General features: G+C 28.4%; 1 protein-coding gene across 4 annotated transcripts in view; it reads right to left on the bottom strand.

Moving 5' to 3' along the window:
- Nucleotides 1–16,697, bottom strand: part of LOC112693953 (inactive ubiquitin carboxyl-terminal hydrolase MINDY-4B) — a 29,720-nt gene that overhangs the window by 2,911 nt on the left and 10,112 nt on the right. For 2 of the 4 annotated variants that reach the window (XM_025569233.1, XM_025569234.1), the window contains exons 2-8: nt 9,564–9,652; nt 6,896–7,092; nt 5,659–5,824; nt 5,080–5,145; nt 4,884–4,954; nt 1,088–1,235; nt 816–1,027 (exon numbers count right to left, since the gene is read on the bottom strand). In XM_025569233.1, coding sequence (XP_025425018.1) covers nt 816–1,027; nt 1,088–1,235; nt 4,884–4,954; nt 5,080–5,145; nt 5,659–5,824; nt 6,896–7,092; nt 9,564–9,652 — 949 coding nt within the window. Of the gene's footprint in view, nt 1–815; nt 1,028–1,087; nt 1,236–4,883; nt 4,955–5,079; nt 5,146–5,658; nt 5,825–6,895; nt 7,093–9,563; nt 9,653–11,800; nt 11,868–15,633; nt 16,267–16,697 lie in introns of those variants that run through there. The other 2 variants (XM_025569236.1, XM_025569235.1) reach the window with 2 other exon arrangements.

Raw genomic sequence — 16,697 nt, 5'->3', positions numbered from 1 at the left:
GGACGGTACTACCGTTCTCATATTCGAATGACGTTGAATATTTGTACCGGTTCCAAGGCCGTTCGTTCTACGCGTGCCTTTCGGACGAGTATACGAGTGGCACAGCTACCATAGGGCAAAACGGGGCAGTGCCTTGGGGCCCCAAAGCAAAATCCTTGGATAGTTCTGAGACTATACTATGCTACGAGTAGACTTTATAAATTTAATTCCTAAATTAAACGTGGTAGTTTTGATAATTTGTTGATTTATTTATTAGCGAACATCAGGGAAAAAGAGCGTACATTATGTTATAAAGAACAAGATTGAAAATAATAACAGCAAATTTGGAATACTGAAATTATTAATTATGGAATATTTAGAACAGTGATTATTAAAATTTAATAATTACTCTTCTAAACATTTAATATTGAAATCAAATAGTACGTGGCAATTATTTATTCAAAATCAATTCTAGTTACGATCGTGTATTTAAGTAGAATTCACGCAATATACAATATGTTTTTTATGATATTGAACTGGATATCCTTTTTACTTTGTATACATATTAATTATTCGTTAAATGTTTTCGTTTATCGTTTCATAGTAAGTATTCAAATTTCAAAGAACAATATGACGTGTATATTTTGAATTTTCATATTAAGATAATTTAAGAGAGGGGCTCAATTATTTTTATTGCACCGGAGCCCTTTCCTGTCTAGCTACGTCACTGCGAGTGTACTACACTTGACCGGGCCGCCTTATCCAAAAGACAAACCGTCGGGCGCAACGAAACTTGACTACGATCAAAGATCACCCGAAATGTGCATGTCGCGTACCTCCGTTCGGCCAAATGGTTCCTGAGCAGCTCGCGGTTTGTGTTGAATAGTACGCCGTAATGACCTTTGGTGCAAGTGATCCATATCGGATACGAAGGCGTCTTCAACCGGGAACCCGGTATCTGGGTGATCTGCACAGGTACGGACGCCTCTTCGTAGTGCACAAGTAGGCCCACCTCACTCCTGGCCAGTATCCCGTAATGCGGTATGGCCTGCAAGAGATGAGTGTCGAAAATTGACCAAATATTAACCGATAGGAACGCAACACTTACGTAATGATGTTCGTCCCCGATGTTCACGATCCCGTTGTGCAGATTGGGCGTGGCTCTGCCGGTCAACATCAGCGTCACGATGCATATGGACCCCTCTTCAGCACTCGATATCAGGTACACCTTCTCGTCCATCAGGTCCGACATGATCCTGTAACACGATTTGTCGTTCGTCGCGTAACGGTCGACCTGCGCACGAACGCGACGGGCGAGCAATTCCAAGGATAATGTTTGAGGTAAAAACGTCCGTTCGTACGTTTCATACCGAACGGAACACGTCCGTCCCGTCATCCCCCGATAAACAAACCTTGTTTCACCCCACCGCAGACCGTTACGTCATCGAGTAACACGGTTCCTAGTACAACTGAGTATTTTTTAACACGTACACTTATTCGTCTCGGACACGACGATCTCGATTGTATTTAAATCCGTATACGTGTGCAAGAAGTGACGAGAAAACTAGTGATCGACCGAGACTGTTAAAACCAGCGAGAGCCGTCTTGACAGTGTTACACAATGCAGTCGTGTGACCGGGATGCGATCAATTATTTCAAGTGTTCGGTACGGAATTGAAATGGTAGCGTTAGTAGTTTAATTAATGCGATACACATATACATTGATACGTTACAGTTATATTTCATTAGTTAATTATGTGTAAGATCAGACGATTACAGATTAATATACAATATGTGAGTTAAAAAATTACAGATTTACGCATCTCACCGTTATAGTATTGTGGTACAAAACTCAGAACAATGTACAATCGTCACATGTTTAATGAATAATAATTTTATCTCTTCATGACAATGAATTTAATGAATGGAGTACGTATTGATGATGTTTTCATATGTATTTGAATTGTCTTTCGTAAAAGTAACACATTTTAAAGAATTCCAGTAATAAAAAATATTTTTTAAAGAAAACGATGATCATGAACAAAAATAGTATTCAACTTAAAAAAAAAACAGCTCATTTTAATTGGTTCATTGTTAACGGTTTTAACACCACAGTGTGATCAAATATATTTATTTATTTTTATTTTTCGTTAATAAATAAAGCAATAATGTCAATCTAATAATTTACTTATATATTCAAAATAAACTACATTTTTGAGGTGAATTATGAAAATCAGTATTGTGTTTACATAACAAATAAGGTGGGCCGTACTACTATAAACTGGAGTTCAATATATATATATATCAATTCTGACACTGTAAAATAAATAAGATTGACGAAGGTATAGTTTTGCCAAGCTAAAAACATCTAGATTTTATTTTTATTGAATCACCAAAGCTCGTTTTTAAATGTAAGTCGAGAGTCAAAGATTTTTTTTTCTTATAATCTTTATTAAATAGATTAATTTTGCAGAAAATATATTTATATTACAGTATTATACGAGGATAGTAAAATATATAACAAATTTTATTTATATATTTACGTACACCAAAAGATAAAAATTAAAATAAGTACTTCTTCAGCCCAAGGGTTCTTTGGCAACAATTTTCCTCGCCCCACGCTTCTCCGTATTTATTTTTATAGTTTATTCTTTGAGTGAATACTATTATTTATTATTCATATTGAATTTTATTTAAATTTAACAACAATCCTTTATTATATTTTACTTTTTAAAAAGATAAAAAAATATTTCCCATTTGATGTGTTGTATTATATGTAACTTCCGTACAATATTTTGTTATGCTCGTTTTAGTAATATTGGAATATATTTCGTAAAATAAGAAAAGTTTTCACGATCAATTAAATATGTGTATGAAATAATTGTAGTTCACGAATATAATATTTCTTGTTCGCTAATGGAACATTATTAAGTATGAAAAAATATTAACTATTAAGTTTTAAACAATTGCGTTTCCAAAAACTTATTCGAAAGAGTAGTAATTTAAAAATCTAAAAAAACAACAAGAAAAAAAATTGAAGAAATACAAATTTACGCAAATCAATCTAGACTAATTCATTTTTCTTTTTATAAAATCTTATACCAATGGATATTTTAAAGGTACACGTATAATTTTGAACATTTTATTATTTATTATTACGTCATGGCTAGGATACAGGACTTTTGACGGATTAAAGCTATCGAAAAGAACTTCAAACCTGGTAAGGTCAAAGCCCTCTTACAACCACGCCTAATTTTTTTTACCATTAACAATGCAAATAGTGACATATGATAATATCGATTAAGAATAATTACATATAAAAACTACTATTATTATAATATATCTTTTAAAATACAACAATATACTATGGAGATAAATCAAAATTGAAAAAAACATTATGAAATATGTATACGTTTGTATTTTTATCCACAAAAGTGTTGATTTATTTTAAATTTGAACACACGCTATCGATAATAATTGTTAATATTATCAAGTAAATAAAAATGCGGTAAAAATATCGTTTAAAGCTATTTAAAGGATGACGAATAAAAAAAAAAAAAATTGACTTATTTAACAACCCTTTTCGCTACCGTGGAAATAATACATGATTTAATATTAGACATTAAACTTTATAAAGATGCATCTCAAACAACCAACGCCGTTAAGTGAATTATAATTAAGCAATATAGCAATAGCTGTTGGCGTTTAACGTAATCGTAATAAATTATTCAGACAGTAGAAGTGTAAAAAATAAAAATCTAAGAATAAAAACGAATTAATTAATCATCGTTTAATTTTTATTTATTTATAAAACACTAAAAATTGATAAGTTAATAATTTTAAAAAGTATAAATTATTAATTTTCGTATAGTATACATTATTAATGGATTTATATCTCAATACGGACTGTTTCAATGCTCTATTGTTTGTTAATTTATTCAATTGCAATTTTTATTTTAAAAATATCCTATCTAATATAAATATTTCTGTTATTTAACAAATCCATAGAAACTCCTACAATACGACCTGAATCAAATTTTTTAAAGAATTTTTTCCTAAAATTTTTTCTCAATAATTATAAAGTTATTTGAAATTAAACTGTCCTATTTCCTTTCCTCCATATCTATTGGAAATCCATATTAAATACGAAACACCTATATGTGGTACGCCAAAGTACAGTTGCAGGCAAGGGCGCCCATAGGAAAATTCTCAAGGGGGGGACAACATTTTAATTTATCAATCTATTCATAAATAGGAATGACCTACAATATAGGAAGGGGTTTACAATTTTACATTATACTACTCGTATTATATTATATATATCAAACTGGAATACTATAAAATAATTATTATTTAACCAGTTTACCATAAAAGTATTTTATAAAAATTTTTATTTAATTAATAATATAAAATGAACACTTAAAACATTAGTTATGGGTATTTATTAAAATATTATTTACAAATATTATAGAAATATTATGGTTGTGTACACACACACATATACATACCGTATTTCTGGAAATACACAATATTTTAGGAATTGATAATTATTTATAGAATAGAAACGAAAAAGCGTATTGTTATTTATAGCTGATAACCTGATTTTCCAAACTAAATAGATTTTTCATAAACAAATTACAGATTTTCATTTATTAAATTAAATTTTTAATTCTATTTAAATAAATATTTTCTGATCATAGTTAACAATTTTCCAAGATTTTTGACATTTTCCAGGGGAAACATGTCCCTCCCTTACCACACCCATGTGGGTGCCCTTGGTTGTAGGTTCTTCTCAAGTAAAATTTCATTATTAATAATCAAATTTTCTTCGTGGTCTTTCGAAAGATATATTTACATGAAAGTATTTTTTGTGATAAAAACTATCAAAAAAAACATATAATTACTTGGACAGTCCTCTTGTTAACACTGAACTGTACAGCAACAGTAGTGATCCGGGTCCGGGATCATCTTGAAACTGCAATATATAATCAAAGATATACAGATATAATTAATTTTTTATTTTTAAAATTTCAGAAAGCCTATATAATCTAAATATATACAGGTTTGTTATAAAATTATTACAAAATTACAATAACATACCAAATGCAAATATCTCTTGAGAAAAATTTCCAAATCTTCTATGTTGGTCATCTCGAATAAGTGGAGCTGTAATTTTATTATAACATGGTCTTAATAATACAATAAAGCAATTTTTTATAAAATATTAACTATACTAAGCTTCAATACAAAAAATTTTTTATTTTTACACAAAATATGACAAATTAATTTTATTGTAATTAAATTCTAAAATATAATCAAAATGTTTTAAATATTTTTATTGCACTAATTTTAAATAAAACAATACATATTTTAATAATAATAAAATGTACAATATTACTAAAAAACACATTTTGCTTTAATACGGGGTCTTTATAACACTATAAAAATTTTATGAGACCAATTTTATCACAAAATAGGGAAATATATATTTAACGTTTAATTATTTTATCAAGTTCTCTAAATAAACCTAAATTTATTAATGTAAATTAATTTTTCAATATAACTATTTGCAACTTTATTTACGGGGATTTGTTGCATTAAGTCTTGAGATTAAAATCTGTCAACTTTATTAGAAATTAAATTTTAAGTTCATAATAATATACTATTTAACCCCCTTACTTTTTCTGTTACATTATCCTGAAAGTAGTTTAATGAGTGCGGCACATAACTCTTCTCTTGCGGTAAACATACTATAACTTTTTCGTTTTCACCAACCTTCCACAAGATTTCGGTTAGTGATTTACAAAGAGCATCTAATTGCTGTTGCTTCGATGGTTTCATACATCTAATGAAATAACAAATATCAATTTAATCGATACATTCATAATAATTTAAATTTAATATTACTAATTTTTTTTTGAATTTAAACCCGTAATTTCTTATTTGGTGTTTTATTTATACTATTAATAATGATCTTTAAACACCTCCGATTTATCTAATGTAATAACCATTAAAATCGATTCCAAAAACTATCACTTATTACACACCCAAAAAATGTATTACATCTAAAGTAATTAAGCACCTTTGTATTATATAATATTTTAGATTAGATTTAATAAAGGAGCATTCAAGTATTACATCAGCAGACCAAGGAAAAAGAATTCGACTGATCTAACAGTACCTTATATGGGAGGAAGGAGGGTAAAAAATGGTAAACGATGTCCTAAAATTATACTGGAATGCTCCCTAATAGGTAAATAAAATAAAACATTTTAACTTTTATATATTTCTTTAAATTATTTGCTTCTTCTATAGACATTGTAAATGCATCCGGTTGTACGAAATAAATGATGATATTTCATTAATTTTATTTAATGACCAGTTTATGTTATTTGTGTTGAAACCTCTGTGTTCACAAGTTCAATCTGTTGAACAAACTAACCGAATATAAATCGTATATTTCCTTTGTTAAAGGAAAATAAAACGAATGATTCTTAATTTTTTGTCATTTCTTAGGATTGTAATATAAAAAATTATGGTATTTATTTAATTTTATTGAATTTAATTAAAAGAAAATATTATTCGTCAAACCACTTGATAGCTTCAAGCAACAGTAGATAAATAATCCCATGTAAATTAAAAATAACTATAATAACTAAAAATAATTGTCTTACATTTATAATTGTACGATATGTTTGTCTAGTTTAAAAAATAAAACCGTTATATGTATACTGCTGTTTTAAAAACCATTTTCTGTAAACAAAAATACTAAAGAAACATTGGTTTGTAAATAAAATTGACTTTTGAATTCAACATAATAATGGAACCCGTCAAAATAAATCCATTCATCACGGTAATCACAACTATTACACTTAAAATAAGTTAAATGCATTTTTAACGTTTTCAAACAAATTACGCATTATTGACGCTGGTGAATAACAAATGTTTGAGTATATATCCTTGTATTGCCGACAGCATACCCCGGGTACCATTTCTGCGAGCACGTAAGCCATACGAAAGCTCTTTCTCGGGATCTCTGAACACAAAACCCGTACGCAGCCATTCACCTCTAGGTGGTGTGTCACATGCACCAAATACAGTCAACCTTAATGCCTTGAAAATAAATAAATAAAATCAATTGTTTATTTTATACTTATATAAATATATAATTTTTAGTTGTTTAAGTATAAAAAAAACTATGCAGTGATCATCGAAAAACAAGTAAGTTAAATAATTACTTCCATACATTTTAGTGATATATTTCATTAGTTGTTTACAAAAATAACAATGAATATAATAACTGTCTTAATTTTTTTTGTGCATATACATTTTAAGAAATAAAATTCTGCTGTTTGTGATACGGGAAAAAAATGTGCTTTGTTAAACTTAATGTATTACGATATGAGCAAATAGAATGATTAAATACTTTTAAACTAAAATGAAACAAAATATAACCTCATCAGAACTATACTGTAGATTAACGTTTCCAGTTTGCTTTGTGAATAAAAATTATTTGCAATTAAAATCTCTAAAAATGGTTTCTTAAGTATCTTTCGTATAATGTACCAATTAATAATCTGTGCGACGTGTTTTGAAATAAATACTTTAACAAATGTAAAATTATAAGCACACTTTTACTTTTAATCAACATTATCGTGTTAAACATTAATACTCGTATTATTGTAAATAAAAATGGGTAGATAAACACAATAAATGATTTATATCTCAATAAATCATCCCCAGTACAAATCATAATACAGCACATAATTTGGCATTAATATTTTTACATTTTAACATTTTACATAAAATCAAAATTAAGATCCACACGTTATGAAACCTGAATGTAGTCACTTCAATAAACAATTAAAGTATTTAATTAAAACATTTTAACAAATAGTAAAGATCATTAAATACAATTATAGCAGTATTTTTTTAGAGTAATGGATAGCTAAAACTCACAGCTCAATTGAATCGGTCATTTCGAAAAGGCCATATCTCAATAAATTAAAAATTATCAGGAAACGTAAAAATTGTTTTTACAGATCATAATTAAATGTAGATAAATTATTTATTGTATACAACTTGTAGATTTTACATATATGTACGTTTATTCTAATTATACTGTAAGTAAATTAGCAATTTGGTGAAATACCATAAAATACAATCGATGGGAGGTGTTCTAACACCTTATATCAACTCCCCCCCCTAAATACGCTCCTGGTAATAGCTATCAAATAAATTGTTAACTTTAGGATATATTTTTGTACATTTTTAAAGAAAATGTTTCGTTTTAATCATTTAATTATGATACACCAAAATGTATGTCATTCAAAATAATTTATGAAAGTTTATATAATAAAATTAAAAGTAAAAAGTTGTTTATATCTCGTTCATTTCCAGAAATTTTGTCATCATTATCATATCAAATCAAAATAAATTACAGTTATCTAGATAAGTCACTCCTTGACACTGAGGGGGGCATGTTGCGTTGGGTTTTAAATGTAGTTAGTCTAATGAATGATTTTAATAATAATATTACATTTACATGTGTTGGATAAAATATTTTTTATTGTAATTTTAAGATGGGAATGCAACGTTCGACTGGACTTTGGACAGAAAAAAATGGAGAGGTTTAATAGTGGCAGCGCGGATCCTTAATGGAGCTTTAAGCTGTTGATGATAATGATGACTTTTAATCGTACCTTATTCACTATTTCCTAGTATTCTAAGAGTTAAATACATTATTTATAATCTAGAATATATTTGCTCTTCCTCTACGAAGCAGTTGCTTCATGAGGAATAGTAAACTCCTACACATTTAAGTAATTTTCTATATAAATATATTGTTAATTCCTACAAAATAATATAATAATATATTATAGTAAAATATATTAAAAATAAATTATATATATATATATATATACATAATATACTAATAATATAATAATAAAAAATAATATTTATTACAAAAAATTCAAATTTATTTTCAAAAATATAAATCGTATAATTATATACAGCATTAAATACTAAAGCACTAAATTACTTAGGTAAATAGATAAAATCACAGAAGAACCACTTTATTAGTTCATCCTCTCTCTTAAATATATTTAGATACCTATAATAATTATAATATAATAATTTGCTTACATACTAATAGAAGAAATTAAAAATGTTTATGCTAGCTTATTTTATATTGTGATATTAATATGACCTGCATTTATATTATTTAGTACTACAGTATGTATAATCAAATTATCTGCGTAGATTTTTAAAGTTATTGAATAGAATCAAAGAGCAATTTTTGAAACCTGATCTCATGTATTATTAATATAAAATTTATAGAGCTTAATAGTTTTTACTTTTCCATAATACGTTCAATTTGTTTTTAAATATACATAAACTTTATTTATAGAACTAATAAATTACTTTTATTCCGTTGGATACAAATAATAATGTTAAATGCAAAATTTGTGTTTTTTATTATTTAATTTTAACATTTAATGTTGACACTTTTTTTCGTTAAAAATTGTAATTAAAAACTACATAAGAATAAGAAAGAATTTTTAATTTTTGGATAAACTTACTTTTGCTTGTTCCACAGTAATTGGTTGGCCACCCGTCACTGGTTCCTTATTGTATTTATATTGTTGATTTCTTGCATACATAACACGATCTATAAATAAACATTTTTATGATATTACAGACATAGAAAACATACTGTATTACAATTTTAACGTGATACAACATGTATAATGTTATTATTTTTTCTTTTTGTAAAGTAAAAGTAAGTTAAAATTTCAATAATTTAAATTTTTACATATTGTAAACAAACATAGACCAAAATTTACATAAATGTGTAAACTTGTTATTAATTTAATTTACATACAAATTTCGTATAATATATTGAATTTGTAAAATGTCATTCGAAAATGTTATTATGTGTGCGAAGTTAGCCTCCCCCCCCAAGTTATCATATTTATACAAATCGTGCACTAAAAAATTATATATATAATATATACTAATATATATTATTAGAATAATTTATGCTCTTAGAATAGAAGAATACTTTTCCAGACTTATGAATTACGGAATAGCAAACAATTTGGTGGTTTTTTAAATGCATACGTTACAAATGAAACTTAAATAATTATATCAAGGTTTATTAATTTATTCACGTTATTCATTTATCGGTTATAAAAAATTATACATTTTAAAATCAATAGATTTCTCGTTATACTTATAACATAAAATTTATTTTCAAATACTATTAAACTTTTTCTTTATCTTACATGTAGTTTGTTCAATAGTGATTTAATTTAATCCCACTTTCAAACACTAAGTGTGATGTAGAAAGTTTATGGATTAGTAATTTATTAAACAAATTTAGATTTAACCATTAAATATACTAGATTGTCACAAGCTAAATCTTCGATCAAGTTTATTTTATCATCGGTTTGACTTCATAAGTAACATATACACATGGCAAAACTAAACAATTGAGTTTCCGACATTTGGTATAACAGAAGTTTGCAAATTAAAATCAACACGATGTTTGACATACAATTAAATACACGAAACTTGATTGAATATATATCATATTTTCAATAATAAATATTTTTTCATTAATTTTTACTTTTTGAAAGTATGCGTATCGGACCCGCACTAGATCTATTTATTTGTTAATATTCAATATTAATTAAATATTATACAACGTTATTAGTATTTATAATATTCATGTTTAGTATAATTTCAAATAAATTCATAAGTTTAAAAAAAAACGTGGCTCAAATGTAATCACGTTTAGAAAGCGTCTTTGATTTAATGCGCAAAATATACTGAAAAAAGTATGTTTACAAAATCTGTTTTTTATTTTTATATTTTTAAAATCTTATTAATATGATATATACATTTTTATTTTTTAAACTGATACATCACATATTTTAATAACCAATAGATAAAAAACAATTAATTATTCTTAATAATTCTTATATATAATTTATTGCCTATAAAATTTAAAATATCAGGACAATAATACTATCTATTTTATAAACATAAAAATAAAATGTCAAACGATAAAATTATTTATCCAGTATTTATTTTTATACAAATAGTTTAACAATATTATTCATCTTTCAGAATTAATTGTATATAAAATAAATTATCAATAACTTATATTATAAAATATTATATTTAAAGATTATTTAGGTATTTGCTTGTATGACGGATTCTAATCGCAGAATACTTTTTCTAATGCACCTTTCATTTTCAAAATATTTACTTAATGTTAACTGCACAATGTTGCATTATTTTGTTTTTTAACAATCAAAATATTCAATGTATTGTAATTATTATTTTATTTGCTTCTAGGCTCAAATAATCAAATCAAATTTGAGTCAAAATATAGATTATTATATAGGAAATAAAATAATATTCAGATACAAAAATATAAATTTAGTATTTTAATTAAAACAAGAATCTAATATTTTAAAAATGTTGTACAACAGATAACAATTGAGTGAGTATTTAGTGCTAATATTTTCTTAAGGAAGTCTTAAAAATAGTTTTGGAAGTCAAAACCACTCAAAGTCCACAACCTCTAACTCGTGCTGCATGTTTAATTTAAAAATTACGACATATTGGATTATAATTAACATGATCCTACGCATTGTAGATTATAACTAGCAAATAAACATTCAGATTAATTTCAAAAACTAAATAAGCATTCCACATCATTTTTTTTTTTTTTATTTAAAAAAGAAAAAATACTCATAGTATAGAATTAATAAACGAGCAGTTGGTCTATATAATTGACTTCGCTTACCGACATCGTCGTTTAACAAATTTTCGTTTTCAGTCATGGTTGCCACCGCGTCTATTGCTTAACTAAAACGCTGTTTGATTGTTTTATTTGTTGAAAAAGTGCAATTTTCGAAATTCGAAATACATAAAAACGATTATCTGTCGTCAAGAAAAAATAAATAAAAAAGCGGTTTTATCGGAAGTGCGTGTTCGAGGTGTAAAAGTTTTATTTTCGAAAAACAATATTCCGTCACGAGACTCGTTAAAAAATAATACACGCAGTACATATAGTTTTTCTCGATGAAAAGCGGGTGAGATCTTTTCTTTTTTTTTTGCGTGCGATATCAGTAAAAACTTTTGGTACACGAAACCAATTATTAAAGTTTGTATAAAATTAAATGTATTCATTGTTTATATTTTTTATTATAATGTAATTACGTTGTAAAGCAAACAAATGAATTAATTATCCATTTACCTATATTGGAATACTTCTAATAACCTTGAAAATAATGTAATGTAATTTTAATGAAATTACTTAGTTAAGAACGGATTTTGAAGTTTTACTACTTTATAGAATTTTAGTTAGATTTAAACCCCTGTATTTACATAAACAATATCTTCTTAATCTTAATATAAAATAATAGACAAATTATAAAATCATTAAACAATTTTACTATTCATTTTTATTTTTTCAATTCAAATTTGTTTGTCATTTTCAACAACCTTATAAAATGTTTTACAGTTAAGTATTATATACATATGTGTTTTAATTTATGATATAAATACGTTTCAATACTCTTTTATATAATAAGTCACTTGTTCATAAAAAATATTATCCGGGTAAGCGACTATTTTATAGACAAAGCCCAATATAATGATTGCAATTATAAATACAACTTATGTCCATGCGGTTCCAAACCGATTAACAAATGTGGTACAATAATTTTATAATGGGACCAATAAAAATGTATAAAACGAAGGAAATAAAATCATTCCACCTTTATTATATTACTGTACGTGAATGTAAACAGACTACTTTTGCTAATATAACATTTCCGCATCAATTTCATCTAGAATTTAATAAATTAATATGGCAGTAGGTTACATCTCTCCAAATGTAATCTTTCTCCTGAATTCTCTATCTCCATCCGTTATCACACTCATCATTAGTTTCATTTCCAATGCTGGTTTCCGCATTTAAAATATTGTTTTTATTTAATTATTTATTTGTTATTATTTATTTATTATTTTACTTTTTTTATCTTAAATAATTATTAATTGCAATGCTATAATATAATCTTTAAAGATTAAAGAAATAAAAAAATAAAAAAAATGAATATGTAAATAAATATATTCATTTATCAACCAAAATTAACTAACAACTGCCTAATATTTAACTGCACTATGGCCTACACTTACTGATCAATACATGTATAATATTTTTTATGTAATGAACGTTATTGAAAAATAATTTTTATTTATTTTATATTGTACCCTGTTAATTTATATAGGATATTTAAAAATAATTTCATTTTTATTTGTTATTTATTTGTGTAAAAGATTATCAACTTTTTTCAACAATCTATATATTATATTATATTTATATCAAATGGTTGTCATATAAGGAAATACATAAAAGTAAATTATTTGCTCAGTACTAGGGATGCTATAGACTTTAAATGCATTATTTTTTGCTTTGAAGATAACCATAGTCTTAAAGAATTATACTAACTGATATAACATTTGCTTTTTTTTCAGATATCTCACCGTATTTGTACATAATATTGATGAAATTAGATCACTATCAAAAGCAATGTATTTTTATTGAGTATACACATATTTTGTTAAATCTATATTATATTATAAATACTACGTTATATGTTATACTATAATTCACATTTCAAAGAAAATTATCACAGCTATTAATCCTTAATAAGCTATGTCAATAAAATTCGGAAGTGTTGCATAGTGAAAACAAATAAATATCAATACAATGCGACTTAAGCAATAAGTATTCAATAATAATAAATGCAATTTTTCAAATTTTGATTTATTTTAAGCTTAACACAATAAATTGTTTAATTATTAAATTGGACACGTCCTGTATATTGTTATAAAATAAACATTTAATCTCTTTAATCTATACTCGGCATATCAACTCACTAATCCAAATAATGTAGTAGCCAAATACCCTGATTATGATTATTTTACTATTTTATTTATTCATTTTTTTTCTTTTATGTATAGATTATATCATTTTCTTTTTTAAATAAAAAAAAAAAAAACATAACATTTTGGTAATTCAATAACCTAAACTAACGAGCCGTGACCCAAAGTACAGTGGTATAAGTGGTATAAGATAATATATTATAACTGTAAAAAGTAATTAGATAATATTATTAAAACTAGGTGGCTGAATACTCATTAGCAATGCGTATCATTCTGAACATAGGTTTATTACGGATATAATTGGTGGTGCAAAGTGGTATGGAAAAAGGATAGTGTGACCATGAATGGAAACTGGGGATTTTTAAGTTAAGTTGACTTAGAAATTCATGACAGTCAATAGAGCCATCTATGAGTTTTTGTAAGAATATATATTATATAATCAATTTTTTTCAATTTTTACTAGCACCATGCATTAATTTTATTAATTTTCTTCATAAAACTTTTGTTTCAATTAAGAACGTTTTAGCTATATTATTGTTCAAGAAAATATACAATACTCGTATAGGTCAAGAATACCATTATTTATGGTATCGTGTACTATATAGCTACCATATAGATATTAAATTAATTAAATTGTAACAAATTGTGTACACTTATTACAATGTTAATTTCGTAGCTGATTATGTTCACGCTTATCATTTGTTCGTTGGCATTGCTTTAAATTGCACCATTTGATTTAACTTTTATTTGAAAATACCGTTTATTATAATGCATAGCAATACCGACATTTAGCAAAAAAACAATGTAATTTGTTTACTTATAATGAAAATCAGCAGTTTTGCCATCATTTTATTCCAAACGGTACTACAACGTTACACTGACGGTCGTTAAAGTAATTACTCGTATATAAATTTGATTTAAACTATATATTCGTGATTGCTTTTCAGACTGAATACGAAACGTTGAACGTGTTAAATACGAAACGATTATTCAAATCCTATGTTTTTTATCTTTCATTCTAATTGATATTCTAAAACTACATATTTACTGTAAGCAATTATAAATTTAATAATAATTAACAATTAAATGAATAAAAAAATCGTAGACATTGAATTGATTTCGCACTGAAAATGTCGCTCGGGCGCGGTTAGTGTTTTAATGTTAATCTCGACAATGTTCGTTTCCATCCTATTTCTGTTGCACAGAATACCTGCGCATATTGACTTGTTTGCAGTGGAAAATGTTTAGGGCGCGTGAAGGGTCTTCAAAACAGGATTTCTATCGTTAAAAACAAAACCGGTAAGGAACCGACAGCGTTTCTTGTCTTTACGCGTAAACCTCCGGGTAACACGGTCGTCTTAGCTCTGATCCCGACGGGAACATAGCGGTAGTTTATATCCCACTATAACACAGCTGCCGCAACCGTCCCCGGTCGAATCGATATCGAAGTAGGTACGTATCCGGAACAAGAGTGCTGTTTCCAAGAAGTTCTCCTCGGCCAACTACCGCGACAGCTGGAGATCATAACGCGCAGCGAAAAATTGGAAAAAAATTAAAAAAAAAAAAAAAAAAACCCAGAGATAAAGTACCCGAACTCGGCCGTTCGTCACGCGCTCGCCGTCGTCCCGCGTGCACCGCACAGCACGATAAGGGATACAAAAACTGTAACGGTATCGTAAACATTACCTGTGCGTCTGTGCATCGTGTATATTGTGACGTGTGGCGGCAAAACGTTTTGCGATAAATGTCCGATGGTCTGCCGGCATCGTCGTCTTATCGTCGCACCTGACGGAACGCCAACCGCGAACCGCGGTGGTCGCCGGTCGCGTCCACGGCTGCCGAGTTCGACAGCGACGTGACGGAAATATTAAAAAAAAAAAAAAAATGAATAAAAACGTCTCGTCGTTCGACCGGGAACGATTGAACGTGCAAAAGACGTCGACGACAATGGTGCACGGGTTCGCGAGTAGAACGTCGTTTCGCGTCCAAGTTGGTCGGCGCGGAGGTCGTGGTATTTACCGCGAGGTCGTCGTAAGACTACTCGAGTGCATGTGCAACGGTTGCGACAGTGCAACTACGTACCGTGGTTAGGTTAGGTGGTCATGTACGCGCGCGGTCGCACTGCCGTGAAGTACCATCGATGGGCAAACGACCGTCGACCGGTTACGGAATAACCGATAATCCCTTGTCCTCGGGCGATTGGGTGTTCCGGTGCGATGTCCGGAATACGCCGTGCCGGCACGCGCACGCGATACGGTTGTCCCGTCGGGCGGCGGGTGAAAGCGTCGCCGTAGTCGTCCGCGACTCGTGACCGTTACCGTCGACGCGTAGCATGGTATACCGCGGTTGTCGAGGGGCGACGTAGGGGGAACGAACGTGAGGGATGGAACGATTTGAAGGGGGGGAAAGAAAAATTGAAAAAAAAACCCCGTCGCGAGCCGGCCGAGGGGTGAGGAGAGAGAGCCGAACAATACGACACCCCGAGCCTTAGTTCAAATGTTATAGGTGTTATTGGCCTTCGAAGGCGTATGGATGTGTGTGTGCGCGTGCGGCAAAATGAATGATTGTGTAGACAAGGGGCGAACGTGAGCCTAGCTAGCGGTGGGGCGAAAGAACAAAGAACACACAATTGGTGGCCGTGAATAAAGGAAAAGAAAAAAAAAGTGTTCGCCAAGTATTACAAGAAAAATGCTTTGATCGATCGTCATCGGCCGATGAAAATGTCGATTTGAAGGTCTCGGTGGTGAAGA

Source organism: Sipha flava, unplaced genomic scaffold (genome assembly GCF_003268045.1).
Source record: "Sipha flava isolate LNK unplaced genomic scaffold, YSA_version1 120_pilon_pilon, whole genome shotgun sequence".
NCBI classification, from domain to species: Eukaryota; Metazoa; Arthropoda; class Insecta; order Hemiptera; family Aphididae; genus Sipha; species Sipha flava.
Note: the sequence above shows the minus strand (reverse complement) of the source record. Positions and strands in the feature narration are given on the sequence as shown.